This window comes from Medicago sativa, chromosome 1 (genome assembly GCF_051527215.1).
Source record: "Medicago sativa cultivar Bolivia chromosome 1, Bolivia_mono, whole genome shotgun sequence".
In the NCBI taxonomy this organism is placed as follows: Eukaryota; Viridiplantae; Streptophyta; class Magnoliopsida; order Fabales; family Fabaceae; genus Medicago; species Medicago sativa.
Window position 1 is genome coordinate 83,724,732 of NC_140749.1, and position 14,260 is coordinate 83,738,991.

The 14,260-nt window shown below is 32.4% G+C and overlaps 2 protein-coding genes across 4 annotated transcripts; one reads left to right on the forward strand and one right to left on the reverse strand.

Moving 5' to 3' along the window:
* Nucleotides 1–1,018: 1,018 nt before the first annotated feature.
* LOC146958296 (uncharacterized) lies at nt 1,019–4,141 on the forward strand. The gene is made up of 4 exons (XM_085739809.1): nt 1,019–1,494; nt 1,840–1,972; nt 3,378–3,462; nt 3,721–4,141. Exons 1-4 carry the CDS (start codon nt 1,085–1,087, stop codon nt 3,966–3,968), a joined length of 876 nt encoding a protein of 291 aa, XP_085595935.1. The 5' UTR covers nt 1,019–1,084; the 3' UTR covers nt 3,969–4,141.
* A 50-nt stretch (nt 4,142–4,191) lies between these two features.
* Nucleotides 4,192–7,585, reverse strand: LOC146958297 (serine decarboxylase-like). 3 transcript variants are annotated; one of them, XM_085739806.1, is made up of 6 exons: nt 7,483–7,585; nt 6,855–7,093; nt 6,196–6,427; nt 5,897–6,090; nt 5,671–5,807; nt 4,192–5,139 (listed from the first exon to the last, which is right to left on the reverse strand). In XM_085739806.1, exons 1-6 carry the CDS (start codon nt 7,524–7,526, stop codon nt 4,558–4,560), a joined length of 1,428 nt encoding a protein of 475 aa, XP_085595932.1. In that variant the 5' UTR covers nt 7,527–7,585; the 3' UTR covers nt 4,192–4,557. The 3 variants fall into 3 exon arrangements, with proteins under 3 accessions (XP_085595932.1, XP_085595934.1, XP_085595933.1); XM_085739808.1 differs by lacking the exon at nt 7,483–7,585 and adding an exon at nt 7,191–7,330; XM_085739807.1 differs by lacking the exon at nt 7,483–7,585 and adding an exon at nt 7,186–7,313.
* Nucleotides 7,586–14,260: the final 6,675 nt, after the last annotated feature.

The following is a 14,260-nucleotide window of genomic DNA, read 5'->3' on the forward strand; positions in this document are numbered from 1 at the left end:
AGCCATAAGAAAGAGTGCATTTTAACCTGTTCCACAAGAGTCGAAGGATCGGACACCGAATTTTGGAACACTCGATTATTCCTTTCCTTCCAAAGCACCCAAACAGAGACAAACCAGATGATTTTCAAAAAAGAATGAGTAAATCTTGGTAAACCCGCCATAGAAGTAAATTGAATGTAAAATTGTCTGATGTCATCAGGTAAAACCAACGAAATATGTAGCCAACGCCAAACATGAGACCAAAGAAAGCCAAAAATATCACAATGTAAAAACAGATGTGATGCCGTTTCCGAATCGCCACACCCCGAAATGCAAGCCGTGTGAGGATCAAAAGCCATTTTCCCTTTGATATTAGTGAAAGAAAAAATAACGAAACTTAGTATTTCTTTTATTCTAAAATAAGTGTTATATTTTTTTTAAAAAAAAAAACTATTCGTTATAAATAAATGAGTGTTTTTTAGTTTCCAATGCAAATTTATTTTATTTTCTTTTTCAATTGTATCGTTTAATAATTATTCTCTCACTTGTATCTATGACGATGATTATAAATTATTGATTAAATCAATATTTTCTCTTCCAATTGTCTTTTTGTTTTTTTAGGGAAAAATGTTTATTAACAACAACAACAACAACAACTGTCTTCGTAACACGGCTTGTTCATAAGACAAAAGTTAACGTTGATGTACCTGGTCTTAATTTGGAACCATGTACATAAACTTTAGTTAAACCAAATATTTTTTTATAAATGACGAGAGAGAGAGAGAGAGTAATATTTAGGGACAAAATAAGGAACGTAAAAGTAGAAATATTCCCTCAAATTTTATGCATTCTATTTATTACAAATTCAAAAATTAAATTCAATGCATACATTCCAACAAAAAATTACTATATTTAATTCATAAAGTTGTGCCTTGCGAGTATAAGTTAGCGGTTCCCTAGTATATTTATCCTTGGTATTTGTTACATTAATTTGTCTTTTATTCACGTCCCAACGTGTTCTTAAACTCCAAACTTAGATGCTTAGTTCGAATTGCACAATTTCACTAACCATCAGTCCCCAAGTTCCGTTCTTATAAGCACTGCAATGAATCTCATCGGAGTTCCGCCGGATACTGCAGAAAACCACCATACCTCTGATAGCAATAACACCATCTATTTCGATGAAACATTGGATCACTTGCTTCACCAGGAGCTTAATGATCTCGATTTCGCTGAATTCTCATTACAGCTTCCGTCACTGCTGCCAAACACGATTGAGATGCCGCCCATTGATTCGATTCCTGCACCGGCAGAGCCAGCAGCACAACTTCCAAGCTTGACTGTGGTAGGTGCCGGGGTTGACGCCGACGGAAATGGTGGTGGAGGAAACGTGATGAATTTTCGCCATCATAAAAACGTTGGTGGGCCCTCAACATCATTGTCTTTAAAGAAGAAGGCCATACCACCTGAAATGCTCGCGGAGATTGCAGCCGTCCATCCTAAGAAAGCAAAGAGGTCTAAAAAACATTATTTATTTATTTTGAGCAAAGTCTACAAAACATTATTATCATCAAAACAATGATTTAATTTAATCTCGCAATTTTCTTATCACTCATATGAAAGACAAATAAATTCATCTGTCAACCTTGATATATTATGAGCTGCCAATGCTTGATTATGGATAGATTTTAGGGTTTTTAAAAAATGAAACAAAATTCGTAAGGAAAAAAAAAAGAAACAAAATATAAGTGTATTTGGATTGTGGGAAACTTTAATTTTGAAGCATAAAAAAAGAATTAGCTTTGAGGTGTGAGATAGAATATTGATGACTAATAGTGATTATATTATTGAGGATTGTAGGATTCTTGCTAATAGGGATGCTGCTAAAAGATCCAAGGAGAAGAGGAAAAATTATGAAAAAGAGTTGGTAATGATGGTGGAATCACTTCAGATTCAAGCAGATAACGCAACTGCAGAGCGTGTGATGGCAATGGTATGCTGTGTTTAATTGGATTTCCTTCGATTTTGCATTTATGTGTTTAATTAATTAGACAAACGTTAATAATATACCTGATTAAATGCAACTTGTGAGTTTATATGAAGTAAAGTAACAATTCTTGACATCATTAGGTCTAGAGAGAAATAAATGTATACAATGGAGTCATTAGGACAAACTACAAATAGAGGTCGAAGTAAACATGAGCTAGATCTTACTATAAAAGATTAAATACAATTTGGAAGATAATAGTCTAAGATGTGGATATATATATCCATATGTAGAGAAAGGACATAGTCCATAAATCAGTCAACAACAACCTCATTTTTTTGTCTAAAAATGTGTGTGACTCTGTCAATCCTTTATCATAAGATGATTAATGACAAAGACAATTGAAAAACAAGGTTGTGTCGAAGGACATCCCTTGGTAACAAGGGACACTACAATAGCCAAATTTGATTCAAGAGAAAGCGTCTGATAACCCTTGTTCTTAGCAAGTTGAATAGCAAAATATATTTCCCAAAGTTGAGACAAGAGTACCGAAAATGACCCTAAATTCTAGCTGAAACCACCTAACCATGCTTTAAAGTCATCTCTAAACACTCTACCACATGCGGCTTTGTGTTTTCTATCAAGAGTAGTGCTAGCAACACTCTTTTTTGAACACTCTCTCTAATACTCATTCTCTTTTGTACACTTTGGAAATAAAACACACACAAAGTGGTGGGACATGCATGAATTTCATTCAATAAAAGAGTGAGTACTAGAGAGAATATTCAAGAGTGAGTGTTAGCATTCCTCTTTCTATCAATCACCGCTCCATCCATATTACACTTAACACACCCTCCATTTTTATGTAGAACATTTACTTACCTATACAAAATAGCAAATGCGTATTAGAAATTTCTAAAACCACCATTTAATAAAAAGAAGTGAAGTATGAATAAAGCTCAATAATATGCAGCGACGTTCTACTTCAGAAAATGGTTTTTTAGTAAAATGGTATTGTTCCAACTTTTATAATATAATAAGAAGGGATAAAATGTTTATTTTATCAAGTGATCACGGAGTTTTGATACAGTTATTTACTTCCATTTCCATACCTGATATAACAACAATTCTGTGATATAATTGTTAAGGGTTGTGTTAACCGGTGCCCTCGGGAAACTGGTTAAGGTATCTAAAAAAGGAAAAATTAAATAAAAAAAAGACACTTTTTTGACTTTTGAAATCTTGATAACACAATTTTCAATGCAAAAGCTTCTACATTTGCTTCCTTAATCAGTGCTCTGGGGCACCGGTTAACATTTTCCAATCGTTAAATATGGTGTCTACATGCATGTTTTACAAATCTAACTAGGTCTCATTGAAAGTGGTATTATTAATATCTCATGTGTTGTAGAATGAAGCTACTGATTTAGCTGAGGGAAACAATAATATCAAAAAACAGATACTGTCTGCTCTAGAAAATCAAGAAAAGAAGAGAGGTATGTTTTCCTTAATCACTTCACATTCAATTTAATAAATAAATACATAAAATGTTCATTCATTATGCTACTTCATGTACGGATACTATCATGAATCTGCATTTTTTCAAAATCAAGCACCAAATTAAATAGGTGAAATTAAGTAATTCATGGTAAAACTTTAAATTCAACATATTAATTCGAGATTCTCATCTTTCTGGTTATTTAGTACGTAAATTTGAATTAATTCCAATTGTATATACACTCCTGTTCTTGCAGCTTTCTTAGAAAAGTTAAAAGCAGAAAGGGATATCCTCAAGATGCAAAGTCAAGAACAAACAACTATCATTGATTCTTCTTCTGGTGAACCACCCTCTCAATCCCAGAGTCAGGTTCCTCACCAGTCACAACTCTACATACCGCAGTTGCCGCCTCTAAGTCCTGATCCACCATCTCCCATCGTTGGTCCGCCTTTCGATGATCATTTTATGGGCGCCGACTTTTCAAACTACAATCCATTTGACTAGTTTCATAATAGCAATAGTAGTGAATGGTTTTGAGGGAACTCAATTATAACAACTTCACAAAAAACATCTATTGTGCATTGACTTATATATGTAAGTGTAATGGGGGGAACCTTGTGAAGGAAGTCATTGTGCATTTCATGTCATTATTCCTTTATTATATTATTTTTGAACAATATGATGCTGCGGTAACGATATATCTAATGTTTCTTATGCACTTCAAGCATTTCTAGGTTGCAATTGTTAAACATTATAGTTTCTTCTTGAGTACAGCAAAAGAATAGCACAATGAATACTCAAAACCCAAATCTAAGGAGGAAAAAAAATCACATAGTAACATGTCGAAAATAAGAGCAACAGCTCTAAGAATACAATGAGAAGGATTCGTAAATCATTCACAGAAGAGTTAATGCATGCCCTGGACTATAGCCACAAACCATTTTCACGTCCTACCCTCAATAAGGTCCGAAACCAAAGTCTGGGAACAAGTTTGAGAGAGTACATTCATCGTGCCTCTCCCACAAATCCACAAAATAGACATACACTTTTTCTAATTGAGCCGATTATTGAAAGAATATCACATAAATTTTAGCTAATAATTTCTAGATAAGTTGTGTATGGAACAAGCACAATTTCTAGAACCAACGTCGTTTGCAATGCATAGAGGCTGAAATTGTTCACCTTTAGACCAAATGGATCGTTTTTCAATAAATTCACGAACAAATGTGTCAAGCATTTCAACAGTAACATGCTTCAACACTACCACATGTGCAGTATTTTTGTTGCTTGCCAAATTCCATCTACGAGTAAAGTGATCATCCAGGGGTCTCTCAAACACAACTATGTTGCTAAATTTATTTAACATAGCACCAATTCCCGCATCACGTAGTAAATTTAGTAAATAATGTGCTTTCATTATACATTCATGCACCTCATTTTCAAGTCCTATTAAACCCCTCTTTTTGAGAGCATACCAAAGGAAGATGGGAGCATGTCCACAACGGCTACCCGTGATTGTGGCATCCCTTGAAGCAATGATGTCAACATCTCTAGACAGTGTATTGATGTATTTCAAACGAGTTATCAAAACACCACAAGGTGATGGGCATCCCAAAAACTTATGGCCTGAAATTGTTACACTGTCGATAGGTTTCTTGAAGCTAATCCTTGGAGCCTATTTAATCACCAAAGTAAAATTTTAAATGATATCTTAAATAGGTAATCTATGAAATCTTGAAATTTAAATATATGAAGCCTTGTCGAAGAAAATATTCCTCATATAATTATTGTTTTTTATGTTTAGGGTTAAATAAATTTTTCTTCGCCACAAAATTACCAACTTTTGTTTTTTCGTCCTCATAAAAAAAGTGGCATATATGTATATATCTTCTCTTTTCCATAAGCCTTTTTTTTAAGTCAAACTAGCCATCCGAAATTGGCACCGGAGAGATCGAACTTGAGACTTTGAGATGAGCAAACTTCAACGTCCCAAGCCAACATCACCAGGACAACTCAAATGGGTTAAAAGTCACAAGGTCAAGAAAAAAAGTAATGAAAATCTGGATCTAGAAATGATGTTTTGAGCTTAAACAATAAAAAAAGTATTCATCTTAAAACTCGTCTTAAGTCTCAATATATGTTGGATCGGATCTGACTTTATAGTAATTCTTTAAAAGTAATATTTATGTAAAGAACAGTAACTTACTTGTTTGATAAAAGGCAACATCATTCCAAATAGGGCTCCATCACAGTGAATGTAGAATCGATCACGAGTAAAACCACATTTATTGAGTGTTTGTATTACAAGATCAAGATCATCAATACCTCCTTTCAAAGTTGTCCCTACAACAAAAGTAACCATTTTAACTTGTTTGTACATGTGAATATATAGTTTCCAAATACAAATAAATGAATTAGCGAATAGGAAATACCTATGTTAAGATTGATGATGGCTGGTTTATCCTTGTGGGCAAGTAGAGAAGCCTCTAGTTCAACACAATCAATTTCACCTGATACCAAAGAGCCAACCTTCACACACTGCATTCGATACATTCTTGCTATTTTCGCTATTGAATAATGTGAATCTTGCGAGGTATATAGAATTCCATCTGGTAATTGTTCTCTCCTGTATAAAAAAAGTATAAATCAATGCTTATCACTTGACCAATTTTCTTTTTCTTCTCTAAATGTAAAAAAAAAAAAAAAAAATATTGTAGGTAGAAAAACTAACCCTGCTAAAATTCCATGAAGATTCCCTTCCGTTCCACCAGTTGTGACGTATCCCCAATACTCATCCTTCTCTATCTCCCATAACTTAGCAAACCAATCAAGCACGCTAACTTCAAATGCCATTGAATTAAGAGAGAAGCTGCTTCCAAGAAATGGATCTCCAGCATTGTTCAAGTGAAATTGAAGCAATGGTGCTAATGCTTCATAGTTGAAGTCTTGATTTGTGGGATAGCCTTCAATATCAATAGATCGAAGTTAGTTTATATATAATTAAAGATGGATGATTTGATAGATAGATGTATAAGAGTGATGGTGAAAGCAACAAATTCTGTAATACCTACTTTTAAAAACTCTCTTTTATTAAGTCCCACAATGATCGAGAGATTATTCTACGCAGTTTCGCGCGGAGGATTTACACCAAAGGTGGTTATTAAGGATATGATACAATGGTAAACATTCTTATTTTTAGTATTTTTAGTATATTTTATTATGGATTTAATAAAATATTATTTCTATTCTCCGATTTCTATTGTTATAAAATTAATTTTTTTTACTACAAATTAGTCGTATCAATAAGACATTGCATTAATTGTCTACAAGGTATTTTGTGGTATAAAATAGTATCTAAAGATAGAAAAATATCAACCACCAAAAGCCTACCTAAGTTACGCATGTTGTACTTGGTTATAGTCTGAGCATAGTGAGCAATTATTGCATCCAAATTGGCATCTGTTTCACCTATGCACTTGGTGACATCAAGGTTTGTAAGACCATTAATGTTCTCTTCATGTCTCACTTCTCTTGAGAGTTTGGGATTGACTACAACTGTTGGTAACAACTCTGCATCAGGAATGAAATTCATTGCCATGTTGTTTCCTTCTTGAATCTCCATTATATCCCTGTAATATGCATGACTAATGTATATTAATATATATGGCCAGAAAAACTGAATTAGCTTACTGCTTTATTGATAAGGTAATTTAAAAGGTACCGGACTTTGTTACACATGTTCAAAGTTCAATGATCTGATCTGGTTCAACTGGAGTTGGACCGATAGTAATAATTTGTATACATTTCTAGCTAGTAATCTATATATATATGCCCCAATAAACACATTTGTTAGCATATGATCTTATTTATAATTTCTTTGACAACATGCATATATGTGGGCATATATATGCAGCATCTAGAATCCTAGATGTATTTTTTAAGGTTGGTAATTAATGAAGGTAAAGTGTTGAGGTTGATGAAAACAAAATGAAGGATGCTAAAGGAGAAAAATGCTTACTTGTGAATACTTGCAGCAGGTTTGTTTCTTAAAGTTTGTGTCATCCTTTCTTTCTCTCTAGTTACTGTGCTTTGTAATATGCTTCTCGTGTGACTCGTGGTTTGTTTAGTTTCTCCTCAAACCCTCCTTTATATAACAAATAAATATAAATTTAAATAATACATTCGAAAATATATGTCCACAGAAAAATGTATAATTTCTTTCTAGATACTACATAACTACAATTAAGGTACACAATCTCAATTCGGAATTTTCAATTACATGTCTCAAATTGCTGCTTACTTTCAAATTGAGTAGGCAGTTTCCATTCAAAGAGAGTAAAACAAATTTTCAGTCGTAGAAAACTCACCCACCTTAATTTTAGCAAGTAGCAACATAAGTGTGGCTGCTATTACTATACTGGAAATAAGTTAGTACGTACACATGCGGGAAGCTGCTTAAATAGTAATACTGCTATAGTTTTGGACACAAATGTGACACCTGCATCATTCATCATATTTTTATAAGGTGAACAATATTTTATTTTATTTTATTTTTTTTAAATCCAAAAGATACGTTTTTTAAGTATTGAGGAGGATTTTTGTAACACAAAAATTTCAAATCTCCATTAACCATGTAAAAAGTATTGTTAACTCTTTTATTTGTCTCTTTTACAATATCAATACAACATTTTTTTTTCCACTAACATACATTTATTTATTGCATTTCAATCATCTATAAATATTGCACTAACTATAATTAATAAGGGTGTTTTAATAAACGATACCCATTTTGCCATTAAAATCAACATTATTAATCATTTTCTTAATAACCGTGTAAAACTCAAATACGATAGATATTGTGAGATTGAGGGAGTAACCTCTTATTTACGCAGTTTCAGAAAATGACAAAAATACATAGATTTCAAAAATAGTTAATTAACAACACATATTTGTAGTTCCCTTAAAAAAAACATATATTTGTAGTTAATAAAGTTATTTTTTGAGGGATTGTAGTTAATAAAGTTATGAAATTGGTTAATGACACAATTCAAATTTTGTTCAAAATGCAAACAGTTCGATTCAGTTATTCTAGATTTAGCAACAGTTCAGTTTGGTTTGGTTTAGTTTTCATCCTGAACCAAACAATGCCCACCCCTGTCCCACAACGACTACATAAAATCTTTTTTTTTTTTTTTGGTTACAAAAAGTTTAGGTGGATTCGGCTCCGGTCACCACCAGGGTCAGGGCAGGCCTCCGGGCCCAAAGGGCACTTACATGGGTACTTACAGATTACCCACCAACACCGTCCTCACATCGGCAGCGGGAATCGAACACACAACCTTCTAAGGGAAAGTGGCCCGTTCCTTACCAACTGAGCCAACATGTGTTGGTCTTTTTTTTTTTTTTTATGGTGACTACATAAAATCACATCAACACAAAAACAACTATAAAATTTTAAAATTTCTTATTTCTAACTGAAAGATATAAACGATAAGCAATACATCTCGCACACAATATAATATAAACGATGTATGAGACAGAGGGCCTAAAAGATTTTAATTTACAGTATTTTTTTGCAGATGTAAATGAAAAACCGACAAAATAGAATAAAAATGTCTAACATTATAAATTTTGGGATCAAAACTGAATGGATGTTCGACTTTCAAAATGGTGACTCAGGCCCCCATAAATTTTAGACCCTAAATTTTGTTACTAACCAAATTTAAACCTTACAAAGTCTAATTCGATTAGTGTTGAAAATAAGTCGAGCTGAATCAAATCTAGTTTAGCTCAACTAGATAAAAATTAACTCGAACATCACAAACTATTTATTTAGCTCAAATTCGATTTCAATTCGGTTTTAGAGCTCGAATCAAATGAATCAATAGACATGAATTACTTAAACTTTAAATTTAAATATCAATCAAAAATTTAACTAAGGCTTAAAAGAGAACAAAAATAGCTCAAAAACCTCTTAATTGCTCCAAAAACGACTTAAACCGGGAACAAAGCAATTAATTATTAATTAATAATACTATAATTCAATTCCGGTTGTACTTAAAGAATGGTTCACGCTTCAACTTTTATGGATATGTTCAATTCCGGTTGTACTTAAAGAATGGTTCACGCTTCAACTTTTATGGATATGTTTTCCCTATCCTTCTCGACGTACACTTCCGATGTGGGACTTTCTTGTTTGCAAGCTTGAAAAACACACTACCAGGTAAGTAAAAATGAAAGTGTGGGATCTTTTGTTTTCTTATGAATTTTTGCAATAACTTTGTGGGAGAGGGATTAGTTGGAAGTTGGAACTGCCGGACGCAATCAATAAAACAATTTATGGACATTGCCGGCTTTTCAATGCAAGGCTTTCGTGGATAAAAACATGGTTTTTGCGAGGATCTTTTTTATCACGTGTCTACAAGAGTCAGCGGGGAAGCTAGCATAATTTTTACAACGGATCGAATATAAAAAAGAAATAAAATATATTTTAAAAACTTATTAATATACTTCCTCCGTCTTGGATTAAATGAGTTATTTCTTCATTTCACACATATTAAGAAAAATGTATATATAAATGAAAAAGAAAAATGGTTTTAAATGCTCTTGTTAAGTATTGATGCATTTTCCTCTATCATAAATGTAAAGTGCAATATATTGAATTGTGAGTGATGAAAGTAGTATTAATTAGAGTTATAATTGAAAAAAAATAATTAATATTGTATTGAAAAGTGATATGAGTCGGTTATTTTAGGACATTTTTTTACAAAAGGCTCACTTATTGTGGGACGGATGGAGTATTAAACTTGATTAATAAGTAAAATAAATTCATAATAATTTTTACTTTTATTTAATGAAACGGTGACAAAGAAAATAAAAGTAAAAAATAGTTATTTGTAAAAAGATGAGATGAGCTCTTTGGGGTTTTAAGAAGATAAATTTATCCATAATTGACACTAAACTAAATAGATTATCAATATTTATTAATATCATCCCTCTTTGAACCAACAAAATTGTTTTCAGTAGCTCAATACTATATTAATGGGTAGCTATATATAAAACTATGCTAGTTATTCAAGTTTTTTTTTTCTTTTGGGGTAGCATCATTGCATTGAAGCCTTTTGCCCCTGGCAGGAGCTGATCCAACACTAACATTTTGGTGGGGCTAAAATAATACTCCCTCCGTCTCTAAATTATAGTCGTTTAAGGTTTGTACATGATTATTAATGAAGTGATTAATTGTGTTGATTTCAATGGTAAAATTAATATCATTTACTAAAATACTCTTATTAATTGTAGTTAATGGAGTAGTTAAGTTGGATGAAATTCAATAAATAAGGGTATAATTGAACCGACAATACTTTCTTAAAGACTTGGTGCCCTCCAGAAGGGCCAGTCCCATATTTTCATCACTTCGCATTGTCCCAAGACTCGTGCTTGAGGGGTTGTGAACCATCATAATATTCCTAAAGGCTTAAAAGCCCTCCAGAAAGGCTCTAAGCCCTTTAGAATGGCTCAGGCGCCCTCTAGAAGGGCTCCTGAGGCCTAGGCGCGCCCACCTTAGGGCGCCGCCTTTCTAAACTTCTAGAAACCTCTAGAAACCGCCTAAAATACACAAATACCCCCTCTTGCTTGGTAACCAAGCAACCGATACCCAAGCCCATAGCAGCCTATAAATACCACCCTTGAGAGCATTCTCAAGATATCCAATAATCAGTCTAAACCCTAGAATACGATACTTAAACTTAGTATCCCTTATTGTGCTTTTTGCAAGTACAATAATAATGGGAAAAAAAGTAATAAATGATGCATTGGTATTCTAAAGTGACAATTATTTTGAGAAAGCTAAAGAGACAATTATTGTGAGACGGATGGAGTAATGTCAAAAAACAATATTTAACGGAATTAAAGACAACTTTATTTCATCCAAAATAATAAATTTAGTTGTTTTATTTTTTGTCAATTTTTTTTTGGTTGTTTTATTTGTGTTAGTTTTATTAATCTAAATATATTTGTTACCTTAACAATTGTTAATTGGACAAAAATAAGTTGTCAACCTCCTCTAAGTCTATTAATCGAGATCATGGTTCGACCGATTAAACCGTGTTTGAACTGATTAATTAATTGACTAATAAAAAATAAATATATTCATCTAAAATTTATATTGTAGCCCAATCTTATTTTTTTTACAAATACTCTTATAAGTGCAGGAAATTTTACTATATACCCCTGCACATGTACTTTCACCCCTACAAATCTTTGAAAATTCAAAATTTACCCTTTTTATCATTTAACCTTTTACACATTAATTTTTCACCCCTCACTTTCATTATTTTCCAGTTCTGGAATGAGTTTACCCTAGCATACAACCCAAAAAAAACTATGATGAATGAATCAGAGAACGAATATCAGGAAACCTGCAACTCACAACAATTCATTCAGGTAAAAGAAAAATAATTTTGAAGGCAAAGAAGGGTTCAGGTAATGCACAATGTTTTCCAAAAAAAAAGTGGGGTGAACAAGTGAAAAAATGATTCCTTCAAAAAAAAAGTGAAAAAATGACTGATTTTTATTTTATATATGGAGTAAATTGGATAATTTGAAATAAATGTTGGAGTCAAGGTATAAATGTAGAGGTATGGGGTAAAAACAAAAATAAGTTGCATATATAGCTAAAACAATTGAACATTTTTTAATAAAGAAAAAGGAAAACTGAACATACTTTCATAAGTGTCGTAACATAAAAAAAATTGCATGTCTTTGTATAAAAAGATACTTTCATAAGTGTCGATTGTAGAGATTAAACAAGTGCTGAACTAAAGTCTCTGTGAGCGTAGCCTTCCTCTTTTCAATTATAATGGCAAAAATTGAGTAGTAATAAATTATAACGGGCAAAATTGTGTTTTAGCTAAAATAATAAGGGTATAAATAGAATAAAAAAAGATAAACTATAAACTATAAACTCAAACATTAATAGAGAAACTTTGTTTTGTGATCACCAAAATAAAAAGTTTTGTTTTGAAAATTTGTTTTGTGATCACCAAAATAAAAAATTTTGTTTTGAAAATACAATTTTTATTTTTGTCTTAGCAGCGATGTCTTAGCAGCGATAATTGCATCACTTTTTGATGCAAATTCACTTTCTTTTTTTTGGTGGCCGGGGTTCGAACCCCCGGACCTTGCATATTTTATGTATTGTTCATACCAATTGAGCTAAACTCACGAGAACAAATTCACTTATTTTAGTATTTTAATCAATGTGTCAAAGGCAACACATTTGCATCCTTATTTATTAATTTTGTTAGGCCTGCAGCAATTTAACCTAATGTTTTCCCGCTCATTTGCTGTATTAGGTTACCAGTAATTTAACCTAACAAATTCCATCTAAAAAAATGCATCGCACCAATTTCATTCCTATCCTCTTGCCTTTTTTTTGTACACTTATTTAATACTAAAAAAAATGCATCGCACCAATTTCATTCCTATCATGTTGGCTATATCCTTATTCGTATGTCAATCCCTTTACAATAAACATGTGCGGAGCACAGGTCAAATATCTTGTTCTTCTAAATTTAATCATCGGTCATCGTGGTAGGGACAATGCATAATATATGCAAGGTATGAGGTTCAAACTCCGGGCACCACCCAAAAAATTTAATCATCGATTTTCACTAACTTATATTTATTAATTACTATGATTACTAATATAAAAAGAAGTTATTTTCCCCTTGATTAGAAAATTTAGTTAAGTGCAATTAATTTTTTAGGTTTCATGTAAAAATAAGTTTAGTTTACTTCTAACTAATTGTGCAAAATTACGATAAAATATAAGTCATGCTAACATATGCCCTTAGATATATATTAAAAATTACACAAATAATATGTATTTATTGAGAATGTCATGATTAACGAATATTTCATTTGAGGCTGGGGATGTCAATGGGTATACATGGGTGCAAGTAGTATGATATCATAAGCATAATCCCATAATCCAAACAAAATTCATGATTCCTACATATCTCATGCAAATTCACCATGCCATAAAGCATACAAAATTCACGATTCTTCCATAATCTAAAGTAAAATAAAAGGATAAAAACATCCAAAAAGCATAAAAACTCCAAATAAAATCTAGAAAAGAAAGAGAATAGATGAAGGAGAAGAAAAAAACCTAACCGTTGAGAGAAATAACTGAGATGAGTGTCGTACACATGAGTAAATACCCGTTTATTTTACTCACGGGTACCCGTTTAGTTACCTGCTCCGTGTTCATGATGAATTTTCTCCACGAATTTTTTTGCCACCCCTATTTGGGGTCTTTCTTAACCGTTTATTAACAAATGAAGGTCTATTAAAAGGAAGAAGGAAGGAGTAGGAATCTCGTCCTTGGAATCTTCAATACAAGTATAAGCGAAATAAGTCTCTCAACAAATGAATCAGATGAATTGATCCATTTTAATGTCCAATTCACTTTCTTCTTATACAAGTAATTTTCTAGTTAGCATGAGAGAGACAAATCTTTTCAACAGAATCATGGATGTAGGTTTCAAGAAAGAGACTATACATCTTGGAGTGAACATTTCAGTTATGATTTGATATCCATAAAAGCACGGGTGTCATAAACTTGAACTTCATGGATGTAGGGTTCAAGAAAGAGATTATACATCTTGGAGTGAACATTTCAATAGCGATTTGATATCAATAAAAGCACGGGTGTCATAAATACATCTTGGAGTGAACATTTCTAGAACCAACATCATTTGCAATGCATAGAGGTTGAAATTGTTCATCTTTAG